The sequence below is a fragment of the Quercus lobata genome, chromosome 2, assembly GCF_001633185.2.
Source record: "Quercus lobata isolate SW786 chromosome 2, ValleyOak3.0 Primary Assembly, whole genome shotgun sequence".
NCBI classification, from domain to species: Eukaryota; Viridiplantae; Streptophyta; class Magnoliopsida; order Fagales; family Fagaceae; genus Quercus; species Quercus lobata.
In genome coordinates this window covers 75,477,713-75,504,140 of record NC_044905.1, presented here as the reverse complement: position 1 = coordinate 75,504,140, position 26,428 = coordinate 75,477,713, and the positions used below count along the sequence as shown (strand labels likewise).

The following is a 26,428-nucleotide window of genomic DNA, read 5'->3' as shown; positions in this document are numbered from 1 at the left end:
TGTTCAACACTTGTGCAACTTATGTCACCTTTAACGGCCCTTAAAATAGTCATTTTATATGTCTAGAGTTGTGAGAAAAGAAAACTCAAACACATAATTACGGATTAGAGTCAAAACAGAACTGAAATTCTATTTTTCATAAACCTCGACAGATGCCTATCTGTCGAGCTGCTGTCAAGCCACGGGCTTGGAATAACTCTTCAAGCTCGATAGATGACTAGTTGTCGAGTTTTAATGAACTTGCATTTTTCAGCTTGAATCTTGGACAGACTTACATAGCTTCAACACTTGATCTTGAAACACAGTTTCTTAAAGTATTAAATACATCCTAGATCTACCCAAATACAAGTAAAATGCGTTTTGTCAAAGGATTAGCCAATTACATAAGATAGTGACATATGTTCCTAACAAGTGAATCACATATGTCCTAATATAGAGATTTATTCTAATAATTTCTTAATGCATTGAAGAAGGTTGACCTATAGGCAAAATTAAACAGATGTGAATCATGTGATAGCCCCCTTCCTCCTCACTCTTCATGATATTGTTTCAAACCCTACCTATGCGGAAACACATGAAAACCAGCTGGGACCATGGACCCCAAAAGTTTGGCCCCTTCAAAGATAAACATATATAAGACAATTGTAACTATATAGGCTTATGAGCCCCCAATTACTATTAAAAAAAAAAATTATATCTAACAATCTGTAAATCATTTTTTTAATAAAATATAAAATTTACAAAAGAAAATATAAAATTACTCACGTTCATTTAATTTTTTTTTTTTAAAGTGTACTGTGAAACGTGCATCCCTTGGTCAAACAAAAATGGCCTTTAACACGAAATTGACTCCAATCAATTTTAGATTGGACCATAATCCTATTAGTGATATGTTATAAATACCAACAATAATAACAAAATTGGGATATATCTTAATAATTATTCATAAACTAACTAGTACAGTAACTAAGCAAGTTTGTTGATTCATTTCTCTTATCTCCCTCACAATATTCCCCAATTTCATATATGCTCTCATTTTTTGTTAATTTAATACAAGGCTTATTCCTAACAAAAGAATCAAGCAAGATGAATTCAGGTTGTGGGTTCCAGTTAGCTCAACTGGTAAAGTCTCTGATGGTTATATAAGAGATCTGGGATTCAATCCCCGTCTACACCAAAAACTGATTGGTATCTTGGTCTAATGATAAAGAGCTATCATCAAGAGCGGACACCATAAGTTAAAACTTTTTCAAAAAAAAAAAGAAAAAAGAAAAATGAAGAAGATGAATTCAGGTTTGAACCATTCATGTTTAGGTTAAAAATGGGTTATGCTAAAAAGATGGCGAATTCTTTGACCCTTACCTAGATCTTGATAGGTTGGGTATAACCCTTTTTTTTTAAAAAATAAAAATTAAGAAAAAAAAAAGTAAGAAAATTGAGGAAATTATTTTTGTCTTCGTGTAAATACATATAAGAGAACGGGGAAATGAATACACTGAAAGAAAAATAAAAAATAAAAAATAAATAAAAAGAAGAAGAAGAAGAAGAAGAAGTAAATTGATTGAATATAATAGACAATTGTTTCTATAAATAATGTTTACTATAGTATCTTTTCCTTTTTATCAAGGTTGATAGTATAGAAGTAGGGTTGTCCAGCATATATATATATATATATATATATATATATATCTGACTAAAATCGATAAACCCACTTGATCCAACACCATCCAAACTAGAATTCATTTGATATGAACAGTGGTTTGATTGATGGTGGGTGCAAGTCTTCCAATCTGATCAAGATCACGTTAAGTGGCGGTTCTCCCCTAAGAGCATCTCCAGCAGTCTCTCTAGATTTTTGTAGAGTTTGGAGAATGAACAATGATTATTTCCATTTACCTACTCACTTTTTCAAATAAACTTTTCAATAGACTCTTTATCTTTTTCTCTATTCTATTAAAGTATCGTTTCTTCATTATTTCTTTATTCTTTTTTTTTTTTTTTAATATTTCTTCATTCATTCATAATGTCTATATTTTTCAAATTCCAAACAACATTAACAATTATATATAAATATTAATATATATATATATATATATTAATGAGAAGTGTTGCGTCTATAACATTTTTTCGCAATACTTTCATAACAAAATCTTATATGGTAAGTTGTTACTAGTTCTAATTTGAACCCATCACTTAAATTTTTTTTTTTTATTCACCAATATCAACTAATAACAATTGTCACTTAAAATTTATTGTGAAAGTACTGTGAAAAGAGAGATACTACGCCCGCAACATTTTTACAACAAATCATAGGTGGTTAGTTGTTATTGGTTCAAATTTGAACCTAACACTAAGATTACTTTTTTGTCCCAACAATAATAACTAGTAACAACCTACCACTTAAGATTTGTTGTAAAAATGTTGTGGACATCATTTCTCTTGTGAAAATATGGAGGTAACATTTCTCAATTTTGATTTCTTATTCTTTATATTATTTTTCCTTTCTTTTTTTATTTTTTTTTTCTCTTGTTTTTTCTCCTCCACACACTTACACCTACCCCTATATCTATCTTCACCTTTTTCTTTTCTTTTTTACTTTTTGTTTTTCTAGTTCTTCATCTCCAGAATATATCTCCAGTTCTCCATCTTTCTCTTTCTCTTACACACACACACACACACAAATTTCTCTCCCCCTATCTCACACAAACAAATTCTCTCTCTCATACACACATAGATCACTGGCAGAGAACAAAGATTAGAGAGAGTTGGCCTTTTAAATCCGCGTTCATGCATGCCGCTTGCTTCGCTATGTCACTACTCGTCCTCCTCCCCACTTCTAAGAACATGCAACTTAATCACCAGATTGGTGTTCTACATTTTTTTTTTTTTTGGTTCTGGTTTGATTAGTTTTATTTTATATGAAAGATTGTATTTTCTCTTTGTTTTGATTGTGTCTCCCTCTTGAGTTCAGAGATGATTGAGAGAGAGAAAATTTGGGATGACTTTGTAGTAGTTGTGAATATTAAGTAAAAACTGAATGTTTTAATTGATTGGTTGAATTTTTTATTCTCATAAATTGTTTTGCTAATGAACAATAGGTCATCAAACCAAGAGAGCCACTGTTCATTAGCAAACAATTTTTTAGAGTAAGCCCACAATATGGTGCTCTAACAATCTCTCTAAATTACTGTTCATTAGCAAAAAATTGTTTGCTAATGAACAGTCACTCTCATGGTCTGATAACCTACTGTTCATGAGCAAAACAATTAACTGTAATAAAAAATTCAAACCACCAAATAAAATATTTAATTTTACTCAAGTTCACAATGGCTAAGTGCAAACATCTCAACCATTCCAGAATTTTGTCTCTCTCAAACTTCTCTATCTAAACTCAATCACAATCAAAATACAAACTCAAATCACAATCTTAAAACTAATCAAATCAGAACCAAAAAAAAAAAATATATATATATATATATATATATATAGCAACAATGCAAATCTAACTCGTCTAAGCCTTAGTAGTGAGGAGGACAAGCAGGGGTGGAGCGGACAAAGCAGCATGCATGAATGCCGGTTTAAGGCTAACTCTCTCTTGCCGACGATCTTTGTATGTGTCTGTGTGTGTGTGTGAGAGAGAGAGAGAGAGAGAGAGAGAGAGAGAGCTATATGTCTAAAAGTAGAAACAAAGAATGAAAATGAAGATAAAGATAAGAAGTATACGTGCATGGAGGAGAAAAAAAGAGGAAAAAAAATAAAAAAGAGAAGAAAGAACGTATGGATGACAAAAAAGTATAGAGATAAGGGAAAAATAAAATAAAGAATAAGTAATTAAAATTGAAAGTAGAATAAAGAAATATTAAAGAAAGAATGAAAAAATAATATTTAAATGGAATAGAGAAATGTAAGGACACGATTCCTGCGCGGCCCAGTGACATTTTCGGGTGCACGCGGGAGAGATCCCTCACAATACGATTTGTAGAGAGTGGGCTTGAAAAGCTTGGGCTTGGTCACGGGGGGATGGTCCGGTCTGGATTTCAGAAAGATCCGTGTGGAAAATGGACTGGGCCTAAACGTTTAAAGCCCCGCCATACTGCCACCTCTGAGAATGGGATCCTCGGACTTGATCCGAGGACCCTTATGGTCCTTTCCGGCTTTCCAACGGAGGACTTTCTCTGTTCAGTGCATGGATCGTTCCGGCGATCTTCCTCATGAAGTCTCCTTTTTTCTTCCCCCTCCTATGCTAGATTCACTTACTTCTCCTTTTATACTAGTGTGCGTTCGATGTCCTTCGTCCACGTGTAGGGTCAGTCTTTACAAATACTGACATTGGTCCCATCAGTCTAATCCCGGAATTGTTGGGGATGACTTGATAAAGCTGTAGAGTACGGTTCTGCCAGGCATTGGGCCTTATCCAGAAGGGTATTTAGGGTAATCGCCCCAAGGTATTTTGGATTTCCTTACGAATTTATCCCTTTATTCTGGGCGAATTATGGGCCTGCCGAGGACTAGACTGTCCTCGGCTGCCTCCCAAAAATTGGTCCGTGCTCGGCGTCATGGAGCTTGGGCCACAGTTCTCCTCGGATTGGGCCCTCGGACTTTCTAAGGGCAAATGGGCCTGGTCCACGAATTGCTGGGCCCCACAAGAAATAATAGAGAGTCAGTTAGAAAATATATTAAAAAAAAGTATGTAAATAAAAGATAAAATGTACTCTTTATTCTCTAAACAGTATCTATACTACTATTTAAAAGGCTTCCTCTATTTGGACTTTTTTTTTTTTTTTTCAAAATACCCTTACACCCCTATGTTCAGGTAGGGACAAAACTAAATGATAGTTTGGTAAAAATATATGTTTAACTTGCACTAAAACATTACCTACAAAATAAGATACTCTCTCACTAACCCACTTCTTCAAACCAACTATACATTTATTTATTTTTCTTTTTAAATAGAAAAATAGATTATGAATTATCACATCAATTAAATAGGTTTAACTATAAAAAAAAATTTAAAAAAATCTTCATCCGTCCACTTTTTTTTTTTTTTTAATTCTTAAAAAAAATTTAAAAAAAAAAAAAAAAAAAAAAAAAAAAAAACTCCCATCTTTTGTGCAAATTTAAAAAAAAAAAATACAAAATACAAAAACCAGCTGGGATAAACACATATACAAATCCCAAAAATCTAAAACCTCCCACTAACCCACATAGAGTTCATATGTTTCCTATGCACACACTACACACCAAAACTGCCTCCTGACTCTTCTTCTTCCATTCCATCTCCTTCCCAACAAGGCCACAACTACAAACCAACCCCAAACTCGATCACTACAACGTGACTGTAGTTTGCAGTAGCAATGGCAGATAGGCAGAGTAGCATTTAAATGAATATTGCTAACAATACATATTTGGTTTTTTTTCCCCCTTAATTTTTTTTTGAAAATGAAAATTGAAGTGTTTACAATTTGTTAAAGTAGGTTCCCAAAATTTTGACACTGACAATGACATATGATAAAAATTTCGTATAAGTTTAGCATTTTATTTGTTCTTCACCCTATAGTTAAAAAAGCCTTAACACTTTTTCTTTAATTGAAAAATTACAATATATGCCCATGCTTTGGCATATTGGTCTATCTAAACATTGATGACAGCTTTTATTTTAGGAACATATGCAGTGGTGCCACTTTCCTTAGGGAATTCTGCAGTCGTTATTATTATACGCAGTAAGTGCAACTCTCACTCCCAAATCTTATAATAATTAATAGGTAACACTTTAAATACATAAATCTATATGTTTATTTGATTGGTAATTCTTATTTAATTGGGATCCCCTCCTTCATAGGATGATGCAATACACATGAAAATGAAAACTGGTTGTTGTTCATATACAATTTGATTTAGAATGGACTTTCAATGATGTAGTAAATCTATATGAACAAGCCCAAGGGAGAGGCATTTTGTGCGCATTACAATTTTCATTAGATACCACTTGAGTAAATAAACACTCTCTCTTTTGGTTATTGTTCAATTAAAGAAAAATTGTTTCTTTGGATGCTAAGGAACCATAAACTTTTTTTTACACGTTGATGCTTTAGAAATTTCATGGTGGAAGACTTAGTTTTCATGAATCTTTTTTTTTTTTTTAGCATTCTTTGATCTTAATATTTTACATTTTAATTTTCCATGAAATCTAATTGACATTTTTAGGTAGTGCCTTGATTTCTATGAATTGTCTAATTTTTTTTTTCTTTTTATCTGTCTTAAGAGCTAGGAGGTCTGCCCTAGATGATGATAGCAGGAAAAACTATTTTCCTGAAATTCATAAGTGCAGTTTGATTTGCACCAAGGCATTGGTATTTGTTTCTATTACCATTTTAGGAGGAATATGAGATTAGGAAGGGGATCAGGGGATAAAAGAAGGGCAAGGGAAGTTTAGAAAATTAAGTAAATATGAAATATGTGGTTACAAGCTTACTACTTTCAATGAAATCTATTAGCTTACTATTTTCAATGAAATCTATTGCCCTTTCTCTCTCTCTTTAATATGACCCATCCTCTTAATGTAATTAAGTTCATATAATACATCAAATGCATAAAGTCATATCCATATGAATGGATTTGGAAATGCTTTATGGTGGCTTCATTTTTGTCTTCTCAAAAAAAAAAAGTTATGTTTTGTTTTTGTTTATTTTTCGTGTGAGGACTATGTTGTGAAGTTTCATAATTTTTTCCTGTTTAGGAAAAATAATGTGAAAAAAAAAAAAAAAAAACTAAAAATAAATCACAATTACAATGGGAAGATTTATATTGTGTAGAATATATTTTCCCTTTTTTATAATCAAAATGGGGAGTGTATTTGGATTTTTTTTTTTTTTAATTTTTGGTAATGGACATTCGCACAACAATATTTTTGTAATGGATATTCCCACAACAATTTTAAGTATTGTGTCTCATGATTTTAAACCATGGCAAATTTTTCATCCACATTCTCACCTCTTTTTTTTACTCTATTATTTAACCACTAGACCGTAGACTTTTTTTTTTTTTTTACTCCCATAGAAAATGGGATACAAGGATCCTCAACTCTAAACTAGCTTCTTCTTCTTATTCTTCCTTTTTTTTTTTTTTTTTTTTGTGTAAAGGTTTATAATTTTCAATTATCACTAGCGGCGCTCATGCGTATGCTTAGAGACTCTTATATTTTTTGGCTAAATTTTAATAATTTGCGTCCATTATAATTTGGGATCACTACATTTTTCAATCACAAAAAAAGTTATAAATGTGATGAGTATTATGCGTTTGCTGATGAAATAATTTTTTGGCAAAAATCCAATATTGACCCTCTAATTTTCAGCCTTTTTCATTTCAGTCCTCTAACTTTCAATTGTTGTCAATTTGGTACTCTATTAGATCTCAGTTATCTACTGCCGTTAAGTGAGCCAAAACGATGTCATTTTGGCTTTTTAAAAAAATTTGTAATTAAAAAAATTAAGAAAACTGTTATTAAAAAAAAATGTTCATTTTTTTTCTCATTTTCTCTCTCGTCGGACTCTTTCTTGCTTTCTCATTCTCTATCTCTCTGTCTCACAGTGCCGTGGTGCAAGGCCTCGCCGCTGCCGCCAGTCTCCACCCACAACCTCCTTGCCACCGCTGGCCTCCCCTTCTCCATCTCTCTCTCTTCATCACTCACTCCACCAAAATCTGAAACCCAAAGAGGCGACGGGTTTGGGTGTTTTCTTAACCTTGACGAGGCACATGCGACAAACTTCATACCCAAAATCCCTTGATCATCTCCTTCACAATCTAGGTAGTGCTAACCATAACCCTAAACTATGAATTTTGGGGGAAGAAGGGAAAGTCCATCTAGGTCGGTAGCGGCAAGAAGAGCGAGAAGAAAGAGAGAGAGAAAACAAATCGGGAAGAGCGGGCATGGCACAAGAGGCGACGGGTTTGGGTGTTTTCTTAACCTTGACGAGGCACATGCGGCAATTTCCAGCGATGGAGAGGCGACTATGGTAGCAGAATCGAGGGATATCGACGCCGGGGATTTTGCAGGCTCGAAGGACCATTATGCCCTTTGGGACTTTCATGGAGTACCCATCGACGAACACTTCGATCGCGTCTTCTAGGTTGGGGAAATGGACTCGAGCTCCAGCCACAGGGGACCTAGGCGACAGAGGAAGGGGATCTGGAGTCAGGTACTATGAGAGAGAGAGAGAGAGAGAGAGAGAATGAGAAAGCGAGAGTATCCGACGAGAAAGACAATGAGAAAAAAAAATGAATTATTTTTTTAATAACAATTTTCTTAATTTTTTTTTTAAATTACAAAAATAAAAAATAAAAAAAGAGCCAAAACGACGTCTTTTTGGCTCACTTAACGGCAGTAGGTAACTGAGGTTTAACGGAGTATCGAATTGACAACAATTAAAAGTTAGAGGACTGAAATGATAAAACTGAAAGTTAGATGATTGAAATGAAAAATGCTAAAAGTTAGAGGGTCAATTTTGGATTTTTGCCTAATTTTTTTATTACCCCTATGTTTTTTTTTTTTTGGTGATTCGAAAATATAGTATCTCAAATTATAATGAACTCAAATTATTACCTTTACAACCAAATTTAGTGTACGTTTGGATAGTGCTGAAAAGCACTTCTCAGTTGCATCTCACGCTTTTCAGTAGGTCCTGTGCACTGTTCATGAAACCTGCAAATATATTTTTCAGCAAAAACAACTTCAAAACTAAGGGCCTGTTTGGTTTAGAGGTGTTTTGAGTGATATGATCCAAAACTCATAACTAAGTTATCAACAAACGTGGGACCCACACAATTTTTTTTGTTTGGCTTGATTTCCTATTCTTGTTTTCATCACTCAAACTCAAAAATTTTGAGTGAGAGTGATGAAAACCGAAAACAAAAAATTGGTGTTTTCAATTTCTGAAATACATAACTCAATAGCAAGATTGTAAATTTTTTACCTCTGTGAGGCCCATATGTGTTGATGGTGTTACCTCTCTCTTTCTTCTCCGACTTTTTTCTTTCTCTCTCTCTCTCTCTCTCTCTCTCTCTCTCTCTCTCTCTCTCTCTCTCTCTCTCTCTGTTTTTTCTTTCTTTCTTCCTTTCTTTGGTTCTTTGTCTGGTTATTTCTTTCTTCCTTTCTCTGGTTCAGCCCAATTCTGCCGCCACCATCAAAGTGAGAGCCTCGAAACACCAAGACCATGATCGTCGATGTTGGGTTTTGATTTTGTCCCATCAAGTAACGTCTCTCTCCAACCCAAAGATCAAGCTTCGCCAACGAATTAGACTGAGCCAAGACTAGATATCAAGCTTCGCCGGTGAATTGGACTGAGCCCAGGCCAGATCATGAGACCTGATGCTTCACAGAGATCGGAAGCTTCACCGGCAAATTAGACTAAGCCAAGACCAGAGATCAAGCTTCGCTGGTGAATCGGACCCAGAGCTCTCCTTCTCTTTTTTTTTTCTTCACGCGGTGATGGCTGTAACGCGATGAGACCTGATGCTTCTTCTTTTTCTTTTTCTTTTTTTCTTCAATCAAACACATTTGGTTGAAGGTTGTTGGTGGGTTTAGATTTTTGATTCATTCGGATTTTTTGGTGGAGGTTGTGGTTGTGTTGAGGGCAATTGGTGGTGGTGGTGGTGATGGTGGTTGTGGTTGTCGTTGTGGATTTCTGGGTTTGCCATTAGTGGTGGTAGATGAAGGGTTTGTCATTGGTGGTGGTGGAGCTGGGTTTCGGTGTAGCTGGATTTGAAGAGTAGGGAAAAAAAAGAGAGGAACTTGAGTAGCAACCATATTCTTTTGTGTAGTGTCAGTGGATGGGTCCATTATTTTGGTAAAAAGTGAAGTTAAAAACTAAGATACATGACTGAGTTTTGTGACCGAACAAAAGTATTGGATTTTTTGAGTGACAGTGGAGTTTGAGTTATGAAAACTAAGTACTGAATTATGAAAACTGAGACACCTTTAAACTAAACGGGTCCTAAATCTTACAATATTATTTACATATATAAAAATTACTTTATTACAACAGTTTTTGGGGTTGAGTTTGATTTGATGGGCAATCCCTCCTGCGGACATCTTAGAGGCAACAGGTGAATTGACGAAGTCAAGCAGAAAAAAACTTGGTAAACCAGGAGTTAAAATTGTCGGTGGATCATAAAAAATCGTACATTTGCTAACATGACCGAAATCAATCAAATCATGCAGACTACAGGTGAATTGACGAAGTCAAGCAGAAAAAAAAAACGGCAGAAACTTGGTAAAGCAGCAGTTAAAAGTGTCGGTGGAGAATAAAAAATCGCACATTTGCAAACATGACCGAAATACCCTTTTAAAGTTCTTCCCTCTTCCTTTCCTTTACCAACATTTTCAACTCTGTTTTGTACTATCTTTTTTTCCCAGATCCACTCAAATGCCCCAAATTTCAAACTTAAGCCAAATTGTCAAAGCTTTTTCACATCCCAAATTGAACCCAGTCACCAAAACAACCTAGATACAATAAAAAACAGAGGAAGTAAAAGTAGAAATAAAGGCAGAGAGAGAAAGGGGAGGCCAACGGTTACTAGTGGTGGTGGTGGTGGTGGCGCAGGTGAGCGCCACTACCAGAAACGGGGGTGGAGCCCAAGGGTTCGGCCATGGCTGAGACGAGAGAGAGAATCCGAGATAGCAGAGAGAGGGAATGAGACGGATCTGGTTGTGGAGGGTTACAAATCTGGTGGTTGCGGTGGTGGTGGTGGTGGTGTTTTTGTTTCTTGGATTGAAGCATGAGAAAGACTGAGATAGAAGGAGTGAGACAAGAAGAAGAAAGAGAAGAGAGCAGCTTCAGACGTAGTAGAGACCAGAGAGAGAAAATTGAGAAGAGTTAAAAGATGAAAGAAGGGTATTTTTGTCTTATAAGTAGCAAATTTAACTTTTCAAAAACGTTTTTCATTCCTCAGTAAAAATAGTTCTGTAATTTACTTATTATTAATTTCCTTATCAATAAAAATCGGATCGATAACAGTACCCGTTAACAGTACTTATCAATAAAAATCGGATTTCTGTGGTCTGTGGGTAGTGTAATACACAAAGGGGTGGGCGCCATTTACTAAATGGATGGATAGACTTTAAACTTTACCAAATGAATGGATAGACTTAAACAAGTGAGAGATCTTAGCAAAAAAAACCAAAACAGTGAGAGAAAGAGAGATCCAGCGCCGCTGCCCACTGGTTTTTGGAGAAATTCGATCACCGGTCGTCGAATGGAGGCTGCAGAACACGACAAGGACTGTGACTGGCATCTGACAACCTGTGGAGGCAAACTTTTGAGTTATTAATTACGGTGTGGACACTACGGCTGTGTAAGAGAAAATTTATGATTTTTTTCTTTTTCTATTTGGAGGGATCTTGTAAAAAGTCTTTTTTTTTTTTTTTTTAGAAAGATTATTGGAGATAAGTTATTCTTATACTGCTATTTTTTTTTTGGTTCTTTGTATCAAGTGATTCTTCTTTTGTTTCTATAAAAAGGAAAAAAAAAAAGTGATTCTTCTTTTGGAGTTTTGGGGTTTTCTTAACAATGCCGATAAGGAGAACCGTTTACGGTTTTCATTCCCAGCGTTTCGACATTGGTTCATCCGGTTCACTGACTTATTTGCATAGGCAGGTTTTGGATTCTAAAAAAATCATTTTGATAAATGGTTTCCAGTTAATTGGGTCAGACAGTACGGTGTCCATATTATAAGTGTAAACATGTCACGATGAAACTACTGAGAGAGCATTCTTGTTAAGAATATTATAAAATATAGTATTTAACGTTTTAAAAAGTTATTTTATTTATTTTATTAATTTATTTTATAATATATTTAACATGTAAATTTCTAATATTTTAACATTTTATTTAATTTTTTTTCTATTTTTTTATTCTTTATTCATTTAAACAAAAAATTTTTTTAAGCTATAGTGGCTGCTATCTAGCTAGATGTCAAAAGCACCTTTGATGGAGGGCGCATTTTTTTAATTTGATGTTAAATTATAGCATTTATAGCATTTAATATATACATAAATCCATATAATATATTATTATTTGTAATATATATTGATTTGCCAATTGCCATAAATACAGACCAGAAGGTGCTTGTCTGAACTTTCAAAAATTTCTTTAACAATACTACTGTATTATACGAAAATGTCTTATTTGCCTCCTACATGAAAGGATAAATAACTTTTCTCTCTCTCTTTTTATTTTTATTTTTTTATTATTTTTTATTCCCACATTAGCTTCTCTTACACATAAATAGGCCTACACTCCAAATTAAAATAATGGTAGAGATGAAAAATGATGTTTTATATCCATTATTTTACTCGTTAGTGATCTTGGCATTGATCTTACCAGTTGCAACAACTATTGTTGAAAGAATTTTTTTTAGCAATGAACATAATTAATAATTGATTACACAATCGAATGGAAGATCAATATATAAATGATGGTTTATTGACATATATTAATAAAGACATATTTAAGATTATAGAGTACGAAAAAATTATGCGGCGATTTCAAAATATGAAAAATTGTAAGAACAACTTACATTTTATGTTGAATTGTGTATGAAAATTACATTAGCATATAGTTGTTTTTTTTTACTTTGTTATTAATATGGATTAATATTTTTATATTAAATTTTTACTTTTAATTTTGCCTTTTAATCTTATCCCTGACTTAAATTTCTGGCTCCGCCATTGATACAGACTTAAGTTTATAGCTATCTTTGTGAAACAAAGCCACTCTTTAGATTCAAAGAAACTAGCAATGAATACCGCTAGACTGTTCGATGATGCAATTTCTGGGAATATTGACAGTTTCAATAGAGAAATTAGGGATGGGGCTTTAATAAGTCTTGAGCACGTGACACGGAGTGGCAATTGTATTCTTCACGTGGCAGCAAAATCTGGACAGGCTCAGATTATGGAAAGGGTCCTCGATTCGCTTTATCCACATTCACCTTTGCATGCGACAAATTGCAAAGGCAACACAGCACTACATATTGCAGCAAGCTTAGGGCATTTTCGTATGACACAGCTTCTAATAGATCGTGCAATAGACCAAGAAGCTGAAGTGAAACGGTTGCTACTAAAAGCGCAAAATGTGGAGCAGAACACTGCACTGCATCTTGCTGTAAAACATGCTCATGATGACATTGTGGATTTGCTAATTAGGAAAGAGCCAGGGTTGACTTCAATTACAAATAAAGCTGGCGAATCCCCACTCTTCCTGGCAGTGGATCGAGGATTTTTTGAAATCGCCCTTCGTATCCTAGATATTTCAGAATGCTCCGACGAGGGAAGGAACAAAATGAATGCCTTGCATGCTGCAGTTATTCGCGTAGAAATTAGTGAGTATATATCTTCAACTGTCTCCTAGACGTTTTCTTTTGCTATATATATATATTGGATGATATATACTTTTTTTTTTTTTGTTTTGGCCAAAATTTAATTTACGTTATTTTGTGTATCCACGTGAGTCCATATATAATACCACAAGTGATAAATTTTGGACTTACAACCTCAAAAATCAGTCACAAGTCACATAAATCCATGTAAACTTTTGTAAAATAAGATATCTTGAGCAGTGATGGAGTTAGGGTTTCAACTTGGGGGGGCAAAATTAAATGACACCTCGATACTCATTATTATGATCATGTTTATTCATAAGCTCAATTAACTACATGTGTGTGTGTATATATATTTCATATCATTCAAATAAAGAAAACAAAAAAAAAAAATCAAATTATAGTAAATAACAATAATAATAATAAAATAATCTAAATACATAATGTTGAAATTAAAATAAATTGAGAAAATAAATTAATGTAGGAGTGTTAAGAATATAATAATATACCTATAAAGTTGTATTAATATTTTAGTGCCTTGAATTCTTTTAAAATTTTTTGTAGAATTAAGCATATGTTTCTTTATTTGTTTAAGTAGTTAAAATTTAGATTTATTGAGAGTGTATGAAATTGTGAAAAATTAGAAGAAAATATGAGTCATGTCAAGGACACAATAAAAATTCACAACAATTTAACTATATTTCTCAAATTAGCACATCACCTCAAACATGTGGATCATTAAAAAAATTTAAATCATATATTGTGGTTTACATCCTGAATGGAAAGAACACAAAGTAGAATTTTTTTTAATGCTCTACACACAAAAAGAAGGTGATTTCAATTCTTTCATCATTGACCTTTTTTATGTCTTAAAAATACTAGTTTGTAATTTGTAGTTTGTACTATGTACTTGGACCCTGTGAAAAGCAAAGAAATTTTATAATAGTGAATTTAACTATTTAAGTGGCCCGCTAGGAAAAGACAAGAACTAGTATGGTGATTGTTTTTTTTTCCTCTTAAAGTAATAGGCTTTCTGATATTTGCAGGGGGAAAAACTTATGCTTTCTAACATCAAACTCTAGTATTATACTATTATATACAAATGTTGGGGCAGGTCAGGGGGCAACTGCCCCCTCTCGCCCCCCCTGGCCCCCGCGGCTCCGCCCATGGTCATGAGCTACAATAGCCTCATAAATATATAGAAATACTATTCATATGCAAATCTATTTTTTAATATCTCTTTACTCATATTGAGATTCGTTGAAAATGTAATTAAAAATTGACAAATAATATTTTAATAAAATATGGTGTAAAATAGATAATTAATTTGATATAGGTGTTTTTGAAAAAGTGATTATATAAAATAGAAAAAGTAAATTCTTATATTAAAATAGATATTAATTTTTGTACAAGTTAATGCGAATACTCTACAATGAGTTGAGCATTTACATTAGTTCATGCAAAATTTTTATATATTTTAGCATAAGAACTTAGCTACTTTTTCTATTTTATATAATCACTTTTCAAAACACCCCACGTCAAATTATTTATTTTACAATATATTTCATTAAAATATCAATTTTCTTGATTTTTTAATTGTTTTTTTCTTATTGCAAAACAACCATTATTCACTCTCTTCTTTCATCCTCGAGATATGTAAAAATAAAAAATTAAAAAAATTAAATGCAAAATGTATATTGCCAATGTAAATTTACACAGTTACTGTAACAACCATGTATTTTTACATAACTTTGTATGAACTGAAGTGAGTGAATTTTGGACTTTGTTAGCTAAAATGTGGTATTTTTTTATTATATAAGCACTAATGTGAATGCTCCTAACTTGTGTCTTAGAGTAATATTCAACTTTCTAGTTTTGGACATAACGTATGCTTTTCAACTAGAAATGTCCTTTTATGTGTTATTTTTTTAGGAAAATTACACTTTACCCTCCTAAACTATTACCTACATAATGTTTGCCCCATAAACTATGAGAATGTACACTTACCCCCTTAAACTATTACTCGTATAACACTTTGCACCCCATCTTATAAATAATAGTTTAGAGAAATAAGTATACATTCTCATAATTTATAGGGTAAATGTAAAATGGATATAGTTTTAGGGGGTAAAGTATGCATTCTATAGTTTGGAAAAGTAAGTGTAAAAAATGGTATAGTTCAGGAGGGTAAGTATGCATTCTCATAGTTTAGTAAGTGTAAAATGTGTATAGTTTAAGGGATAAAATGTAATTTCCCTTAATTTTTGTTGACTAAAACAAAATTAATAGAAATTTGTCTATTCCATTGTAATTACTAATTACCCTCCCACACCATATAAAAAAAGAAAAAACCACTGGCACACACCAAATTATGAAAATAGGAAGCCAAATCTGTCATTAGCAAAATTGATATTTTATGATGGTATGAGAAAACTTGCAATATTTTCTTCTCCTATATACACTTCAGTGTTAGTTACTTTAATTGTTTTGTTTTCGGGTATCATCAGCTATTCTTGGCTATTTCATACAGGAAGTCGGTTTAAAACCATTCGCAATGATTGGTGGCAGAATATACAAACCCGCTTGAACATTTTTGGATCCCCACAATTGAAAACACGCAAACTCGACATTACCGGAGCAGGTAATCCATCTCCCTTAACTCGACATTACCGGAGCAGGTAATCCATCTCCCTTAGGGATATATACTCGCTCTCTCTTTTTGTTCTATCATACTGTTACAAAGTTTTTCTATGTTTCTGTGATAATGTAGACAGACTTGAGTCCTGACAAACGGGTCAGTTCAATTGGATTTAGATTTGATCTAGTAGGATTTCGAACTAGATCGGATTTGGGCTAGAAACTAATTAGATTAAAACTAGTTGCTATTCTTATGATCTTTACCTTATCTTTGTGTTAGGAACCCACTAGTTCCTAAAAGGAACGGATGGGAAACTACGGAAATGAATGAAAATTATATTTGAGTAGACTCGAGGTTCTCACTTCTCATCCTCTAAAAACAAGATATTGTCTATGAGCCTAGGCTTTGGGATGGGTATAGCTAATTCTTAACAACATGATTCTCTCTCCTTTGTAGATTTTGTGCGCAAGATGTTGGACAAATTTCCGAACGCAATTATGAAAGCTGATGACTTTGGCTGGACTCCTCTGCATTATGCTGCATATTTTGGCAATTTCGAAGTTGTCAGACTATTTTTGGAAAATAATAATATTTCCCTTGCTTACAAGCTGGACATTCAGGGCATGTCTGCTCTTCACATTTCAGTCATGGAAGGACATTGTGATGTGATGAGCGCAATCATTGAAAAATTTCCATATACTTGTGAATTGCTAGATAACAGAGGTAGGACAGCTCTTCATCTTGCGGCGGAGAGTGGAAGGACAAAAGCTGTGAAAATATTGCTCTCATCTTTAGCTTTTCAGGATCTCATAAATGAGCAAGAAAACGACGAAGGAAACACGGCTATGCATCTTGCTGCCATCAAAAAGAGATACAAAGTATTGAAATTGCTTGCAGGTGATACGAGAGTTGAAAAAAGGGCTACGAACAAGGAAGGGAAGACCGTTGCTGACATTCTTCAATTAGATAGGCTTTGGTGGATTGAAATAACGGTGCTTTGGTGGATTAATATTACAATAAGGGTAAGCCTCGTAAAACTATGTTAAAATACTGTTTTTGGAAAAATTTTAAATTATTAAAAAATAATAAATTTAATCATTTAATCATATACTTCTAAATTATCAATTTTCTAAAAAGTTTAAGTTATTGAAAAATGATAAATTCAATCATTTAACTACATACTTCTAAGTTCAAAAAAACTATAAGCATGATTACTATGAATGAAATTATTTCGGAAAGATTTGAATGGGTGCAATTGCTACTCCTTGAATTTAAAAGTTAAGATGATAAATTATTTTTTAACCTCTTACCTTCTTATTTTTTAGGGAAAAAAAATCCTTTTTATTTCTTTTAATTTTTTTAATAATTTTAATTTTTATATTTCCCAATAAGTAATAATTACAAGGTGATCATCTAAACCCCTTTGGGAAAATGTCACTCTTCTGAATTCCTTTGAAAATATCATAGAGGGGGGAGATATTCATATTTTAAAATTGATGTGAATATGATCCCACTTAAATTAACAAATAATTCTATTACTTACATTTGATGTGAAAGTATGCTAAAGCATACTTGTACTTTAAAAAGTAAGAGGTATTAATTTTTAAAAAGCTATACCTAAAAGTTAAAAAACAAAAACCTAGCTTATAAGCTTATCCGGTTGGAAAAATTTTATCTAGTTTTTTTGCTGAAAATACTAATAAAAGATAAAAATTAAATAAAATAAGTACGTGAATCACATGGAACCCACAAATAATATGAAAAATATGCAAAAGTTAAATAAAATAAATATGTGACTCATGTGTGACCCACAACTAGTAGGGAAAATAAGCAATATGTTGACTTATAAGTGCATCCCAAATGAGTGCTTAATGTCTTTTTAATATTTATAAGATGAAAAAAAATTTAACCATTTACCAGTGGACAATGGCAGCTCTAAGAATTTTATTTAGGGTGATCACTAACAAGTTTCAATTATCACAATATTTTTCTTGGTACCATTTTTCAAGGAAAAATAAAATTAGAAATTATTTTTATTAAATACTTTGAATGAGTTACAAATTTAATCTTTTTGTTTTATAATAGGTTTTTTTGTTGAATAATTTTTTTACTTCTTGTTGTTTGGTCTTGTATTGTTTTTGTTTGGTTTATGTTTGTTGTTATTTGGGCTGATATTTATTGTTGTTATTGAAGCTTAAAAAAAGGATTAAGAATTATATTTTGAGCCAGAATTAATTTTGGAGTAATGCTACGTTTACAACATTTTTACAATAAATCTTATGCAAAAAGCTATTATTAGTGGGTAAAAAAATAATATTAGTTGTAAGGACTCAATTTGTAACGACCCCAAGTTGGTATGTTGGGTTCAAATGTCAAAGGTCCAAACAATAAATTTGTAGAGAGTAGACTAAAAGGTTAGGCCTTGGACACTGGACGGTGATTAATCATGGCTTTCATAGTAATTTGCACGAGGGTGAACCTGGCGTATCTAACAAGACTCTTTCCGGCACGGCCTGGGTGGCTCCGGTCCTTTGACCTCGTCCGAGAAGTTTCATGTTCTTATTATTCTCCTTTTTTAGGACTCAATGGTCCGGGAGACGATATGTCCCCCACCCCCCCCCCCCCACCGTGGGGCATGAACCTTTACATTATATAGTCCTTCTCAGTTGATCCTGGCCTTCCATCTGTCGATCAGGCAAGTAACTACTCGAGTGTCCGTCCCATCAGCCGCCTCTCTCTACTTTCTGTTAGTTGCAATAACCGAAGCCACACTGTTCAGGGGTCTTTTCCCATCAATGTGGCTAAGACGTTTGTTGGCGTATTCAATGCGGAGGTGACGTCTTTTCCTTGAGCCACTCCCACACTGTACCCTCGTACGAGTCCCACTCCACTCGCCTTTTCTTTCGGGAGCGTTTCGAAGACTGCGTTTGATGATGTGTTGTTCTTCCTTTTTGGCCCGTAGGATGCCGAGGACAAGGTCATCCTCGGCTGCATCTCTAGGCCGCTTGGACCTTCACCACTTGTCCTCGGCAACTATCCTCCTCGGCATGGGCATTGGGCCCTAACGGGAAGTGGGTCGGGACCACAAATTCTCTGGCCCCACATTAGTATTTAGCCTAAATTAGAACTAATAATAGCTTACCATATTAAATTTATTGTGAAAATTTTGTGAATGTGTAGTGTAGCACTACTCTTATTTTTGTTAAAATCAAATTTTTGTAATTCTTAAGTTAGGGTGTTCAAAATTTTTATTAAGATAATCACAATATATTAGTTTAGCATATAATATTTTTTTAGCAAGTGTGTAACCACCTTGAGTTGCATGTAGAGTCGCCCCTGCCAATGGATCTGTTTAAAAAGAAGGCAATTTAATTAAGTAATATAATTGAATATGCAACATATTAGTTTGTATTGATATCATGTAGAGTAAATGCAGTATATATCAGTGTGTGTATATATATATACACACACACTAAAGAGAGGCCATCATCACGTATATTTGAAGCTTAGTCTTGTAGACAAATTCAATCATAATAAAATATTATTAAATAATGACCAAAATTATTAGGTTCTAAATTTAGAACAAAGTAAAAGGAAGAGGATATGATATTTTGTTGGAGAAAGATGCTAAAATATTAAAAAATTTACCACATAAAATTTACAATTTGATATGACAATACAAAAGTGATTTGAAAATTGAATCATTTTTTTTTAGTGATTCATATATAGCAAAACAGTTGGAAATGTCAAGGTTGTAGGATAGTGTTTGTTACACTCACCCTATTATACATATATTTATTGAACTCATAATTTCAATTAAAAAAAAATGTGTGTGATAATTTTAATTGAAATTTATAATATAGCATCTCCATATACATTGATTTGTCAAACGGACTCGTTATAGTAAATAGCTAGAAAGAGGAGCTCCTTGGATATGGATTAAAATGTTCGAAATTAAATCTAGCAAATATATACTCCCTCCGTCCCACTTTGTTTGTCCTGTTTGAAAAGTCAAACTTTTTAAGGGAACATAATTTATTATCTTGTCTACCTTTTAAAAATGTATAAGTTTCCAAAACTACCCTTAAATAAATTTATCAAAAAATTGAATTATTAATAAAATAGGGGTATAATAGGAATATTAGTAAATTAATGACTTTTTATTTTTAAAAATAGGACAATATTTTGGGACATCCTAAAATGGAATAGAGAACAAACAAAATGGGATGGAAGGAGTATATCAAACTGATAAGATGGGCATGACTGCGTAGGGACCCGTGCATGTTCCAACTTTCAAGATAAAAATTAATTTACAATTTTAGGTATTTGTTTAGCAAAAATTATTTTTACTAATTTATTTTACCATTCAATTTATTTTTGTTGTAGATATCCATGTTAAAGCCGGGGTATAGAAGCGAAGTTCTACTGAGTTTGGAGCAAGAGGTTGAGAGACAGACTACGGAAGAGCAGATTGCTGAAAATGAAGGACATGAACAATTTAAAGAGTCACAGAGGATAGAACCTGCTGCAAAGGTCCAGGGAGGAAAGGGTGCAGCCAATAATACCGTAGATTTTAAGGAATTGAGAGAATACAATGCACTGGTAATGACACTCATTACAACTGTCACCTTCGCAGCAGCCTTCCAAGTGCCTGGTGGATACGACGGCAATGGGAAGGCAATTTTAGTTAAAAACAAACAGTTCAGATATTTTCTGATGCTTGATACGTTGTCATTTGGTTCCTCAGTTGCCTCATTGGTTATCTACTTTGCCATGCCAGTCATTCAGAAAATTACCTTTGTTCAGGGTCTAGTACAGCCAGGAGCAGTGTTGCTCGGTGTGACCTCCCTTATATTCATGTTGTTTGCCTTTTCGGCGGGCGTAGCAGCAGTCTTGGATGAAAAATCAAGTCTCTATTCTCTTACTAATACCACTGTAGTGTACGGCTTGTATTTCCCTGTACCCCTGTTTGGGATTATCTTCTTTATTTTCCTAATTCCCCTGATCTACATTCGGAACAAATTACGACCGTTCATATCGTGATCATCATTTCATCGTCTATCTATTTCAAGGGGGCTCGTAGTCTTAGCACCTGAATTCGTCTTGTCATTTCTCCCTCAACCCATGTGCTCTGGCCGGCAGTTTGTTTTATGAGTTCTGTTTCTTTGTAATGCGATTTGGTGTATGGACCTTTACAGTCAGTCCTTTTTTGGACACGAAAATAAATGATAGATTGGAACCTATGTATTAGTTTTCATGGATCGAATTAATGAGATTGATTGTTCTTGGTTTGTGAACAACGTACTGATCATTTTCCAAGATATATTGCCAAGTCTCTTTGTTCAATATATATAATTGAATTTTTCTTCCTAGTCAACTGCTATTGCTTGGTTCTGCTATATCAAAATTGCCTGTGGAAGTGAAGGAAGCTTGAGGAAGACAATTATAACTTATCGTCCTCCTTCTTATGATTAGTTCTTACTCCTTTGAAAAGGATGCTATATATGAAACACGGTCTTATCTAATTAACAGGAGTTCAGTTTATTTGAACCTGAAGGAGAAGTAACCAGATAAATCAATAAAATCCTTAATAGGAGGTCGATTCTATTTAATTAGGCACCCCCATAATATTGTCAATGACAACAACGTAACATTGCTGCAGAATAATTTCAAACCGTATGTGGTGTAAACACCCTTGTTTACGTCCTCCAATAAGTGAATGACACCTCAGATTTGTACAAATATAAGAATAGATAGCAATACACTGGATTACAACCCTATTAACTCATATTTTCAAAACAAGATAGTCAAAAAAAAAAAAAAAATCTATTGTCTTGCCCATTTAAAACTGTCTGCCGCTGTCAAATCTGCCATCGAAGCCCAACAACCCAAGATGATGGGTTTGAAGAAGCATAGCACCGCAATGAAGCGAGTTGCGGAAGAGAAAGAGATCTTCACTCGTGGAGAACTCCTCCATTGAATAGCTTCATGCTCGAAGACAAGCTAGCTAGGGTTTCTCATGGCCATAAATGATGATGGTTGAGAAATAAGAATGAGGACCATTGGATCAATTAAGGTTATAAAGGCTAGATTCTCTTCTAGTAGTGGTAAGTTAACAAAATTAACAAAAGCGCATGGGAGAGAAGCTCCATGTATGGTAAGGGCATCCTTACATATATTAGCTAGCTTCTCAAAAGATATGCTTAATCTTCATGTTGAGGAATTTATCCAGTAGACTCCTACAATTAGAAAGTAAAGGTTCCTAACTATTATTTGGAGTAGAGTTATTCATAAGCTAACTCAGTTTCGAATAAATCAACTTCAAATCAATAACTTGAATTTTATATTTTTTAATAAACAAATGGTATATTATTAAAAATCCTAGCTATTCTTAGCATGATATTGTAGAATCTCATTGCTAATACTCAAGCTAGCATGAAAAGTATGTTTGTGTATTCATTCATCGTTTAATCGAATATGTAACTAGTGGAAACCTTATGACTTCTAAAAATGAATGAGCTATCAAGAGTTTGGTTTACTTATGAATAACATTACCTAGCATCTCTATCAATGGAAAGGACCTCAATTCAATTCCCCTCTCTATTGTTGTAAGCAAGAAAAATTGAAAGGGGTCTAGGGTTGAGGAAGTTTAAATTAATTAACCAAACTTTGTTTCCCAAATGGTTTTGTCACAATGCTAAAATCCAAACCTTTTGATTTTTTACTCATTAAAGCAAACTAGTTTCCGAAAAACATATATCGTTTCCCGCCAATCCAAGAGTACTAATTCTTAGGTTTGGAGTAAAATTATTGCAGAGAGAGATTTGCTAGTTTGTCTACATGAAGAGTTAGAAATGGGGGAATAAATCAACCAAAATGATTTCCTATCACAAATTTGTAATGACCCTACTAATAAGTTAAACTAACTACCGGGAAGGTGGAAATGAATTTTGAACTTTATGGTAAGGATTCTGTCAAGGATATTTAATTTTTTCCAGACTCGAAGGTAAGTGAAGCCTATGATCAAGTAGTATAGGCCTCATTCGATGTCAAGACAATACTGGTGACCAAGGGATACCAATTATTAAGTGAGGAAAGGAATTGATGAACCAACAAAAATCATAAAATGGATAATTCATGGGAAAATAAAAATAGAAACTTAATAGATAAATACAATGTAAGAAATATATATCTGAATTAGCAGATTACATCGTGACTCTTTGTGGCTGTTTTTAGTGCAGCTATGCAGGAAGGATTTGGGCTCTGCTTTGTTCTAAATGCGGATATGATTAATCTGCAACCAACCTTTATGATGATGTTTACCAATGGATTAATTAATATTAAAACTAAAAATATTTGGCCTTGAGGCAGTTAATTAAGCAGAATCACAAACTATATATATAATTATTCTATATTGAAATACTACCTAATAACTTATTCATGTGAAAACATACAAAAAGATAAATACAATAGAGTAATTAAAAAAAAAAAGTAATACTTATAGTATCATATGTATCTCAAATCTCAAGTAAGTGGCGCCAGTGCGAGTGGCTTTCTCTGAACTGTGACTGGTTAGAGGATGGGCATGAGGTTGAGCGATGAAGAACAAGGAAGGTAGTCGAGACGTATTCGATCAGGCGTCGGGTTCCCATAGGCCATAGCGCATGGCAGGCATAGTGGTTGAAGGAAAGCCGAAGCAATTGAATAAGTCTGGACTACATGCCTTGACCTTACCACCAGAGACGATGATCTCTTTGGCCTTCGCCAATGCCATTTCTCTCAAATCTCGAAAGCAAGAAAGACAAACAAAAAAATATATATATATATATGATACGCCCGACCAAAATGGTAATCGTCCATACAATGCAAGATAGGGACGACCTTACTAAAATCGTCCAGAGAGAGAAGGTCGTCCCTCAAAGACCTGAACACTCGTTCCCACTCTTCGCGGAACGGTTACGAGACATTAATCAACCTTCAGACCGTTGGGAATGGCAGCTCATCATTAACATCCAGCAAGGGCGTTACAAGGCTAGATTAAAGCCTCCATCAAGACTCCACCAACGGCTAGAAGAAATGACCTGCAAACACACATATATGAAGACTGAACCCCAAAAGGGGTGGGGTAAGACAACACTCTAGCACACTACTCTCATTGCTCTCCTGTGTCAATCTTTCTGACTTTGGCATCGGAGACCTTTTTGCAGGCACAACGCCGGCGAACTACTTCCTTTCGTTCGTCCACGGATTGCAGAAGATTGATTTGGTGAGGAACGGCTTCCATCTGGACGATCATAATCAACTGACGATCAATTCATCATCAGTTTGGCGCCGTCTGTGGGGAATGACGATTCAAAACGTGATCTGTCCCCAGTCCAAATGGAATCCAGTACAAATCCAGATCCTGCTGCGCTGGCCCTACAAATCCAGTCGTTGTCAGCAACCGTGGAAGAACTCACAAGACAGAACCAAGAGATGAAACAACGACTACTGCAGGAAAGCAATCGTGCAGATAGGGGAGACGACGAAGACAGCAACAAAAGGCGAACCAGCACTCTGGAGGAAGCAAGCTCTGATCTTTTGAGAGAGATGAGGAAAGAGATGGACGAACTAAGAAACGCCATAAAAGGAAAGACGGACCAAAGCTTGGAGAGAATCGTCCGGAAGACGGATTCGCCCTTTACCATAGCCGTCCAGGAGTGCCCTGTACCCTCCAAGTTTCGTCTACCCCAACTGGAACCTTTTGACGGGCTGAAAGACCCCTTGGATCACCTGAATACCTTCAGGATGACCCTAGGCCTTCAACAGCCGCCTGACGAGATCTTATGTCGCTCATTCCCTACGACCCTCAAAGGAGCAGCCAGGGAATGGTTCAACAAGTTGCCAACATCGTCCATTGACAATTTCGAGCAGTTGAGCAGCTCCTTTGTCCGCCACTTCGTAGGGGGACAGCGACCAAAGAGAACTGCCGACCACTTGCTTACCATCAAACAAGGAGAGAAGGAACCACTAAGGTCCTACGTGACACGCTTCACCCGAGGAATGTTGGAAATAGACGAGACAGATGACAAGGTACATCTCACGACCTTCAAAGCAGGATTGAAGTCCAGGGATTTTGTGGCATCCTTGGCAAAGAACCCCCCCTAAGACGATGGCCGAGGCACTGTTAAAAGCTTAGAAGTACATGAACGCGGAAGAAGCCCTGGCAGCTATTGACGGAGCAGATAAGAGTAGGGAAAAGAAGAAAGAAAAGAAGGATGATCGAAGAGGGCTAAAACGGGATCGGGCTGACAGACGGAATGACGATGGAAATCGAAGGAGAGACGACAAAAACCCTCGTCCATCAAAGTTCACCCCGCTGGTGATGCCAGTAGATCAAATTCTAACAGAAATAAGGGACGAACCATCCCTAAAGTGGCCAAAACCACTCCATTCAGCATCTGGATTGCGCGACAAGAGGAAATACTGTCGTTTCCATAAAGATCATGGGCATTACACGGAAGACTGCAGGGACCTAAAAGAGCAGATTGAAGAGCTCATTCGTAATGGGAAGCTACAACAGTATGTAAAAAGGGGGGATTTCGGCAGGTACGGACAGAAAAGCCAGCCAATGAATGCACGAAGAGACGAAGATTGCCCCCAACCTCGTCCACAGAACGCACTAGGGGAAATAAAGACCATCGCCGGGGGACCAACCGCCGGAGGATCATTCAAGTCTCTCAGGAAGTCATACCAAAGACAGGTAAACAGCGTCCACAATGTACCACCGTCAAAGCAAAGACGCACCAGTGAGGACTTGCATTTCTCTGAGGAAGATGCCAGAAGTGTGAAGCAGCCCCATGATGACCCACTCGTCATTATGATCATGATCGAGGGGTTCAACACGCGTAGAGTCCTGGTCGACAGTGGAAGTTCAGCAGACATAATCTATCTTCCTGCTTTCCAACAACTAAAGCTGGACCCAAAAAGGCTCCGTCCTTTTGAGTCTCCCCTCGTCAGTTTCAGCGGAGACAGAGTATACCCCAGAGGAATCACGACGTTAACAGTAACGGCCGGGTCATACCCCCTTCAGGTAACCAACCAGCACAATTTTCTAATAGTAGACTCACCCTCGTCCTACAATGTGATCATTGGCAGACCAATGCTTAATCGCTGGAAGGCTGCTATCTCCACCTACTGCTTAAAGGTGAAGTTCCCAACAGAACATGGAATCGGGGAGATTAAGGGAGATCAAGTACTGGCCAGGGAATGCTACCATGTCGTCCTGGCCTTAAAAGAAAACCATACGTGGACAATTGAGGAGAAGACGCCAGAGATTATGGAGAAACTTGAAACGGTAGATCTGGCTGAAGGGAATCCTCCAAGGATGACCCAAATAGGGACGAGCATGAGCTAAAAGACGAAAGGCGAAATCGT

General features: G+C 35.1%; 1 protein-coding gene across 1 annotated transcript in view; it reads left to right on the top strand.

Annotated features, from left to right (window-relative positions):
• Positions 1-10,082: 10,082 nt before the first annotated feature.
• The window catches only part of LOC115976622 (ankyrin repeat-containing protein At5g02620-like), a 61,205-nt gene continuing 44,859 nt past the window's right edge, over positions 10,083-26,428 (top strand). The window contains exons 1-2 of the mRNA XM_031098038.1: positions 10,083-11,349; positions 12,734-13,377. Coding sequence (XP_030953898.1) covers positions 12,795-13,377 — 583 coding nt within the window. The 5' untranslated portion in view covers positions 10,083-11,349; positions 12,734-12,794. The remainder of the gene's footprint in view (positions 11,350-12,733; positions 13,378-26,428) is intronic.